The 9,337-nt window shown below is 39.0% G+C and overlaps 1 protein-coding gene across 3 annotated transcripts; it reads right to left on the bottom strand.

Annotated features, from left to right (window-relative positions):
* Positions 1-8,355, bottom strand: LOC147861088 (uncharacterized). Of its 3 annotated transcripts, XM_087323412.1 has the most exons (16): positions 7,164-8,350; positions 6,518-6,619; positions 6,105-6,218; positions 5,941-6,028; positions 5,088-5,851; positions 4,802-4,933; positions 4,133-4,249; positions 3,826-4,013; positions 3,326-3,478; positions 2,808-2,985; positions 2,596-2,706; positions 2,176-2,391; positions 1,498-1,684; positions 1,112-1,182; positions 830-949; positions 1-580 (listed from the first exon to the last, which is right to left on the bottom strand). In XM_087323412.1, the coding sequence occupies exons 1-16, from the start codon at positions 7,503-7,505 to the stop codon at positions 458-460; spliced, it is 3,006 nt and encodes a 1,001-aa protein (XP_087179538.1). In that variant the 5' UTR covers positions 7,506-8,350; the 3' UTR covers positions 1-457. The 3 variants fall into 3 exon arrangements, 2 of the variants coding, with proteins under 2 accessions (XP_087179538.1, XP_087179540.1); XR_015530103.1 differs by lacking the exons at positions 1-580; positions 830-949; positions 1,112-1,182 and having other exon boundaries at positions 1,545-1,684; positions 2,176-2,425; positions 7,164-8,355; XM_087323414.1 differs by lacking the exons at positions 1-580; positions 830-949; positions 1,112-1,182; positions 1,498-1,684 and adding an exon at positions 1,710-2,055 and having other exon boundaries at positions 7,164-8,354.
* Positions 8,356-9,337: the final 982 nt, after the last annotated feature.

Below are 9,337 nucleotides of genomic sequence, written 5' to 3'. Positions count from 1 at the left end.
AAAGCCTTGAAACTTTAGAATATTTCATTTATGTAGTATTTTGAAGAGGGGCCAAATTGGGAGGTTTGGGCAGGCATTGACAAATATATTCTTGTGTGTGGTTAATTTGAATCTATAAATCTTTGGGTAGTCTACATACTAGTCTTGCTTTATATGTAGAGTAAACAATGTGAACAAATCATTTTCACTCTATGGAATGGGTATTGTTGAGACAGGATTATGTATATATGAATGTTGTGAGTTGAGAGGGATAATATTGTTATTGTGAGATCTTTGCAAAGGCACAGAAATGGATGGTAAATTATATCACAAATTTCTTGGAAGAGTGTACTCTCGATGCCCTTTGCTATGGAAATGAATATATATGCTTCGGAACAAATGTGTAATATCCATGTACTTCTTGTGGCTTAATAGACATGACTCGTTCCAGAATATGTCCGGTTGTGAAGTGGAAACATCACATGATATCAGGGCAGCCTTCCCAATCCATCCTATCGCGTGCATCCCAGTATAGCCTGTTGAAGACCCATGACGGTTCTTCATCACCTTGCATCTTCACTTGGGACACACCTGCAACCCTCTGAAAGAGACTAGTATTGCTTAGTGATATCAATGAAGAAAGAACGAAGAAAAAGTACTAGTATTGCTTAGGGGCTCGATGAAGAAAGAAAGAACGAAGAAAAAGAGCCTAGTTAGGGAGACATAGTTGTATTGACATTCACTTGCAAAAAAATAGAGTATAAAGAAACACGACAAAATACAAAAAATATCGTCGTACTGAACGGAGTCTATATTGAGATAAAATAAGATATTGGAGGGTTTGAATTACTTGTTGAAACCACATGCATCTCCACTCTTGTCGATTTTGTTTCCTCCCCTTGTAAGCTTCGCGTTGTTTTTCTTCCAAACGGATTTTCTCAGGTGTTGCCAACTCCAAGTTCCCATCCTCCTATTGCCAACCAAAATAACTGCTTTTTAAAACTCAAGTATATACACACACACACACACACACACACACATAAAATAAATGCATTATATTGTTATTATTCAAAAACTCTGCATTCCTTGGTGGTCATCCCCATGTGCAAAGTGCGTATTAGTGTAAACATACCAGTGCACGCTGGTCAGGTCTAAATCTCGAATCCGTCGGTGGCAGTTTATTACTCAGTTGAGGTGTCAATTCTGTGTAAAGTTTCAAAGAAATTTGTAAAGCTTTTGATTAATTAAGTGGGAAAACAATTCCACAATATTGCCCAAGTTTTCTTTATTTCCCCAAGACCACGGTCCCACTTGAGAAATTATAAATATTCAGATATATCGTTAATTCATCCTCCTTTTTCTCAATTGAGCAAAATTATATTTGAGCAATCCTCTTTTCATTCTCCCTTTTGGGGATTGACCAAGGAAATTTGGGGATAGCAAAAAGTTTCGAGAATTTGGGAAAATAAAGGAAAACTGAGGAGTATGTTGGATTTTTTCATTATATTATTTGTATACCATTGAGACCAATAGTGAACTGCGAAAAGCAGTATTGTTGTTGGTAATCCTCAGGCGGAGAGGGGCATTTCCATAAGCATTTGCTCCCCTCATCATATACAGTCCAGGATGCCTCAGGAGTTATTGATATCTCCTTCATGTAATTTCCATGAATAGAACATTTTAGGACCCCATTGCTATCGCAAATCTACAGAGTGAAACAAAAAACCAGAACATGTTTATAAATTTAATTAGATAGAACCCACATGCAAGTTTGGTCCATAGGGTGGGAAAAAACGTTAGTTTTGTGTTCCAACAAAAGGATTACCAATACTTTATGCTGTCACCTTTAGAAAAATTTGTGCAAGTACAAAAAAATATCATTTTAGACCCAAAAGTGGAAAAAAACGTTAATTTTGTGTTCCAACAAAAGGATTACCAATACTTTATCCTGTTGCCTTTCGAAAAATTTGTGCAAGGGGAAAACACCAAAATACCCTAACTTGTTGAATATTTACAAGAAGGCCTCCTAAGTTACCAAATGATACTGGAATACCCCTTTAAAAGAGAAGGCATTTTCTGCACATTTATGGTACGGAGTAAATACTGAACAAGTTGGGGTTATTTTGGTGCTTTTTATGTGTATTTACAATTTTAAAGGCAACAAAATCAGCTAAGACCCATAAGATATCTTTCTACCTTTCCTGTGATATGTCCCTGCTCCTTGCTATTAGCTTTATGGAAGCGGATACGACTTTCTTCACCAGTTGTATGGTTTCGAATCACACATTCCCCATAATTATCGATCCACAGCTTCCCAACCACCATGTTATGTATACACGTAGTTACCTTGTTCCATGTGAAATGATCTCCAAATCTTGACATTCGCAAATGCACATTGCCGACTGGGAAAACCTAAAAGTTTCCCATGCAAAATTATTGAGTTCACCTAAAACACAGAAAGTATTGAACTCAAATAAAACCTAGTTTCATAAAAGTAAAGCACCAGTTAGTTTCTTCCAAAGAAAAAATAAATGTAAGGATAGGACTCTGACATGAAAACATTCAAAAGACACATCTGCATGCATGTATATGCAGATATAAATCAAAATGTATCACCTCAACACTCTTTCCCCAGAATTTGTTCTTGATCTCCACTTCTCCATATAAGGAGAAGTCATTCACCACATTGTCACAATGGAAGGCCATTATTGGCGGGTGATGGCTCACCTGCAAAATTTTCAGTCTAAGTACAGATTGTCCTGTAATGAATTGAAATACAAGACAGATACTTTTAAGAATATTATCACATATGAATCACCCATAACCACCTGTTCGGCAATGAAACGCAACCTGCCATCCTGCCATTCATATGTTTCCCCCAACAATGGATTGAACGGTTTAGCATCCCTGTGAGGTGAGCCATGATATGTTGCACATGTGAATACTGAGACCCAGACAAGCCGCGCAATTGAATCATCAAGTTGTGAAGCTTTCTCAAGCAAATTTCTGGCTCAAAATAACATAAAGAAAAAGAAGAAGAGAAGTAAACAAGTTCAGAAAGATTGTTAGCAACCTGGAAAAGGAATTCAAGTTACAGTAACTGTAGGAGTACGATATTACCATCAGGAACAAAAAAGGGTATAATATCCCATAAACTTAGTATGATATTATACAAGGTTAATATGCCTACAGTGGATAGCTATGCAACTTTGTCTAGAAGTGGGCTTACGAAGCAAGCCCACGTGTCCATGATACAATGATACTTGCAAGAAACAGGGACACAGTCCTACCTCACAGGGTTGGAAAGGTTGATTCTATAGCTAATAAATAGAAAGCTGACTCTTACGAGTATTGCAGTTCCTCAGCACATCTCTGTAATACCGAAAGTGGCTCATTGATTGTAGCCGGCATTGTGATATGATTCAAGTCTTTCCCAATGGCATTCTTTAGGACATTCCATAAGCTGAAGCCCCTTTGTAACGGCCTAGGTGCAGGCAACCTACATTATAAAATGAGAATAACAAAATCTAGTGCATCAGTTTGACATATTTGCACACACACACTTCCTTTCATAATATAGTTATATTATTGTGGTGGAATTTCAATGTAACATAATAACCCAAAGAACTAGTTGCAATCAAGAGCTCAAGATACCAAGAATTCCTATAACTAAAAGCAATCATCACAGAGAGCAATGATATATTCTTCTGATCATTAAAATATGGTTGTAAGATACACATATTGTCCATACATTCCCAAAGTTTTACTGCATGAAAAATGATATTTAATGCCAAGTCTATACATACCCTCTAAACACTCAGATAAAGGGAGCTGGAACCTTCTAACCTGGTTCGAGGATGCTCATAATCTTCAGTTTCAACTTCAGATAGATTCTCTATATCGATTGAATCACCTTCCTCAGGAGGCTCTTGACTATATTCGAACTTTTCTGCAAGGATTTCCAGGTCAACTTCTGATTTTGACTTTGAAATAAATTCATGTTGATTCAGCACTTCTAAGGCCTCAAAGTAGTCCTTCAAAATAAATGTTGTAGAAATTTCAGAGGTGAATACTTAGGATTAGCCACACTCATAGTACGTGTGACCTCATCAAAGATTTTATAGAGCTCAAACATGTGGATTATCAAGATTACCTCATTCGTGACATCAGTTAGGACAATAGATATTTCATCATCAGTGTCTTCATCATCACCATATTCACCATCCACATATCTATCATCTGTGGTGCTGATCTTGCATGTTTTGTCTCTCTGACCAAAAAATTATAAAATTGAATAAACTGGCCTCCATAGTCTGGATATAAATAAAAAATTTATCCAAAAAAGCAAAGAGATAACTGCATTGAGAACAGGATCCATAAAATATTCCTCAACCTTCGAGGTTCCTAAAATACGTGCTCATGTCTCACAAAGGACGGGAATGCACTACATATAAGAAAGCTTAGAGTATATGACATCTTATTCAACAATCTATAATAACACATTTAGTGTTATTGGTGCATTTAAGAAATGAAAAACCTAGCATCATACGCTTTACCTAATATTTCTTGCATCCACTTAGCTAAGAAAGTTTCAAAATTGAACTGTAAAACTTGAAAAATACAATAGATTTACAGACTTAATGTACTGACTTCAATACTGCCTATTTTAGGTCTTCCAATAAAAACAAAGTGAAAGAATTTAATAGGTGGCTCAAATTCCTGAGAACAATGGTAAAAACCTCCACATACAATCAGCATTCCAAACATAAACTGAACTTTAGACTGTGTGGAAACAATTAAGCACATTCAAAACAATGTTAACCTGGATTTGTTCTCTAAGATTCAGCAAATCCCTATGATCTTGTTGCAGTTGTGGTAGCATCATTAAGGATTGTTGCAGAGCAGCATTCTCTGCCTCTAGCTCAATTACTCTTTGGATCTCTTCCTTCAAAATCTAAATCCCAAAATAGACAAAGGTTGAAAATAAAACCAATATTCACAGGGAATCAAAACAGATAAATGATACGTTAACAATAAAAGAAAAGGCATTACATGAGAGAATATTGGAAAGAGAGAGGGAGGGAGAGAGAGAGAGAGAGATTCAGAACCTCCGCAAACGTCTCCTGCATGATATTCCAAGATTTTTGCAGTTGTCCTTGAGTAGGGTGATCAGCTAGATTTGGTGCTATTACAAAATGTGATTGATTTTGCAAATTCCCTCTCTGCACATAGGCATTATTGTTTTCTATTTTGTTTGACGATTGAATATCTATTATGTTTTTCATGTCATGAGAAGCAGCATCCTTCCCAGGGAATTCATTGATATAATTCAGGGTAAAATTTTCAACACTGCGGGAAACAGAGAGTCGACCATGTTGATGTTTTGGTTTTGAAGTTATATCACTAGTGTTTGAGTTAGACAGTCGTTTGGGAACACTTGAGCTCAATAAGACCTCCGTATCAGATGAATAATGCCCTTTTTCTACTGGAGATAATATACCTATTGTTTCTCTCCGCTTCAACCTAAACATCTCCCTCCCAATACAACCCCCTTTCTTGAGTCGAGAATCATTCTCCATAGTTTCACATTCTGAAGTCTTTATTTCCTCAATGGTTCCAATTTCTTCTGTACCTACATTATGTGGTGTAGGACGCTCGCCTAATAGGTCTGCTTGCATCTTTTCTATAGATGGTGATCTTCCATTTTCATTTAAATTTGCAGGTGGCAAATGCATGTTCACTGAATTCAGTTCAGTCATGTATGTTTCTTCATTTCTTGAACACACTCCAGTGACATAGTTTGTTGTGAGTCCGAGAGCTCCAGAGATGTCAGATAGTGACTTCTGTATTGTTTGCAATTGCTGCAAGAATGCTGCAAAGTTTCAACATTGTCAAGAAAAGTAATCATGATTTTTCATGAACATATGTCCAATTTCATTTTCGTGACTGTTGGTATATTACCCTGTTTTATGGGTTCAAGCTCTTGCATTCTCTCTGCAATCCTCCTCTTAACTTCTATTTCTTGTTGTCTCCACTCTTCAGCAAGGCGCTGCCATGCACCATGGATATATGTTTAAATCAGAGGTTTGACTGGAATCAATGAAACAAAAGAACTACAATCTTACTGATGGCAGATATTGCTGGGATGCCTGCACTATTTCAGATTTGTCTCCCAATGAAACTTTCTGCAGTGACCTTTCATAGGTGGAAATAGACTTGTTAATTGTCTCCAACCAAGCCTGCACCCCATTCAACAATTGAATAGGGATAATAAAACCTACTGTCCTCGTGATTGTGTGCATATTAACATAACAAGCACATGTCTGTAAATAAGGGTGTAATAAGGGTTCAACAGATTTTTTTATTGTCTCAATAAAATCCAACTACCCTTATTATTGCAGAAGACTTTAGAAGGTATCTAAGCAAAACTCACAGCATCTACTAGAGCTCAGCAGCATGGGTGACAAGTGCCCATACTTTGTTGTTAGTGCCATTGAGTGCTCATACAACATGTTTTTAATATCGCAAACTCTTATACCTGGCGGTTTTCTCTGTTGAGAGTTCGTAAATAGTAGATCTGAGAACCTCTTCGGATCTTCAATTGTCGCTCTTTCCCTGCTACAGGTGACACATGAGCTCCCTGCAGCAATATATCCATTTTTCGAACCGTCAATAATCCATGATTTCAGAACAAGCATCAAATAAAATTCACAAAATTCTTAAGTCAGGAACTTCCATTATTATCTGTTTCCCTTTGACCCAAAACAATATAAACTAGGCATTCCCTACATCATGTCAAGAAGCTCATAACATTGGGATCAAACTATGTTCCACTTCTTCATAAATAGCACAAGAAGTTTAAGACATTTGTCCAATATGATTCCTAACATTGTGGAATAGCAAACCTAGTATTACCCCCCCATATATCTATGTATGCACTGCCATGTCCCCTGACAAACATCCATAATGCTGATAGAACTGATCCATCAACATGCCACTTCTTGGCATAAGGAAATCAGTCAACAAAAAAATAAGTCTTATCAATTTTCCCAATTTGATTGCCACATTAAAACCAACCCAATATTATCCCCCTACCACCTCCCCATTGCTAGGTATGCTCTGCCTGCCTAATCCCGTCTCATAATGCTGAACATCCCTCTCACACAATACATATAGATACTTACTTCGAGGCTAATGAAACCGGCTTGACTCAGTTGATCAGAATTCTTGTAGTAGAGGAGGAGGCCAGGGAGATGAGCCGAGAACCAACGGCACTTCCATCGTTTGAAACGGCCTTCCCACAACACAACCCAACCGGCAGGTGGCTGCCCATTCTTCTCCCCCAACAACCGACGATTCCGATTCCGGCCCCTATTCCAGCTCTTCAGCCCATATGAACGTTTCTTATCCTTACCCAACTCCAGCTCCGGGTTTACTGCCATCAGTCCTTTTCCAGCCCGTTGCCTTCTCCTTTTTGGCTCGATTTTCTCAGTTGTGTTCGTATTTCCAGCAGCCACCACCTCCATTGGTTGCACTCTGCCCAACAATTCAATTCAAACTGGATGGATCCAGTCTCTTCTCAAATCAACATTCAATCAAGAAATGGAGATTCCACCGATTGTCGGGAACCTGTGTGGAATCAATTCAATGAGAATCTATGTGGTATCAATTTTGATGAGAATGTTTGTGTAATCAATACGATGTGAATCATATTGATCAATCTTCAATGGAATCAAGAAACAAATCCATTTGATCTTTTTGCTGGAATCAGGTTATCAATCTAAAGGCCGATCTAAAGGTGGAATCGAATGGTACTCATCAGTTTATCTACATGGAAACAATTGATAAGGATCCACGTGGAATCAACTCAAGGGAATCTACAATCGATCTATGTGGAATTGGTTGGTGACCATATGAGCTATCGATGCAAAATGAACAGAAAAGAATCTGTGTGGAATCTGGCAGCATTTGTTTTATTGATGCTATATGCGTAACCAATTTATGGGAATCTATGTGGAATCAATTGAATGTCATAGATGGGATCAGTTGAGAATATATGGTGCAGATCATATAAAGCTGGGAAACAATGATTGAGCGACATTAATAATCCTCAACTACCCTGCTAGAGGAGTACGTGCTCTCTTTTTGTTTTCACCTTATTACTGATTGAAGAGCGGGAGAAAAGGCGTAGCAAATTACAGTTAACTAGTGAAATGGTCAAGGTTAACCAGACAACATTGGGGTTAATCGAGAAAATAAAGCGCATGGCACAGTTCTGAGAAGACAGAGGAGGTGCATAAAGACAGAGACGAGGGATGCAAAAACAGAAGTATATGCGCATAGATGAATTGGGGGAGGATAGGAACAGCAGCAGGGCTTGTCTCTATCACACACAAAAAAAAAAGACAGGGGGTTTGTTTCTGGGAGGATTCCGGCTGGTTCGCAAGATTAGGGTTTACTTTTTAAACACAGGGAAATCATGGAAGGTTTGGGATTCGTCAGTGGAACAGAGGAAACTTGTGGAAGATTAGGGATTCTTTCTTTTAAAGAAGAAGGGGGAGGGAGCTTGACCTGTTTATCGAATGCTTCTAATTTAATCCAGAGGAGACTGGGTCTGGGTCTCTGAGAGACGGAGAAGAGGGGGAGAAGGGGAGATGGATGACCATCGCCATTGACTCCATCACCATTTCTGGTGGGGAAGGGGGCCCTAGTGAGGACGAGAAACATCGCCATCGCCATCGCCATCGCCATGGATGGGCAACAAAAATCACAGAAAAAAGAGAAGATGGATGGACCTGCAACCCACCCCCCCCTTTTCTTGCCTGCCTACCTACCTGCCTGCCTTGAACTTGAAGAGCAAACCCTAATTCTAATCAGAAGAAGAAAACCCCCATCATCTTCCTCAAAACCCTAATAATCATAAAGACTAGTAAAACCATCATCCCAAACCCTAATAATCATAAAGACTAGTAAACCCATCATCCCAAACCCTAATAATAATAAAGACTAGTAAAAATCATGATCCAAACCCTCCTCGGATCGGGTCCGGTCCGGTCGCCCGGACATTTCCCGGCCCGGGAGCCACACACTCTCTCCCCGAGTCCCCCCTAAGGTCTCGAAGGCCTTTGGAACCGTCCATCCGTCCCTCTTTGTTGCCTCGATACTTTGGACAAGCCTGCCCGCCCAGATCATGGGACGAGATGGCTCCCATAGGTCAAAACTTGGCCTCTTTATGGACGTCAAAAGGGCACCCGTCCAAAGACCCCCTGTCTTCTACTGTCTCCGAAAGAGTGAACCAAACCCGTAAGGTTCGCTCACCTCTGCACATGCCTCCCGAAACAATGAAATTAGAACATAC

Source organism: Azolla caroliniana, unplaced genomic scaffold, assembly GCF_043228905.1.
Source record: "Azolla caroliniana isolate FFs.n. ecotype wild unplaced genomic scaffold, voAzoCaro1.0.p SCAF_8, whole genome shotgun sequence".
Lineage (NCBI taxonomy): Eukaryota > Viridiplantae > Streptophyta > Polypodiopsida > Salviniales > Salviniaceae > Azolla > Azolla caroliniana.
Note: the sequence above shows the minus strand (reverse complement) of the source record. Positions and strands in the feature narration are given on the sequence as shown.

Bases quoted from the DNA above. Each gene is read 5' to 3' on its own strand.
- LOC147861088 (XM_087323412.1), bottom strand. From the start codon at position 7,505: ATGGAGGTGGTGGCTGCTGGAAATACGAACACAACTGAGAAAATCGAG. The intron at 6,219-6,517 runs GTATAAGAGTTT...AATGGGGTGCAG, and splicing joins TCAACAGAGAAAACCGCCAG to GCTTGGTTGGAGACAATTAA. The intron at 1,183-1,497 runs GTATACAAATAA...AACTTTACACAG, and splicing joins GTTCACTATTGGTCTCAATG to AATTGACACCTCAACTGAGT.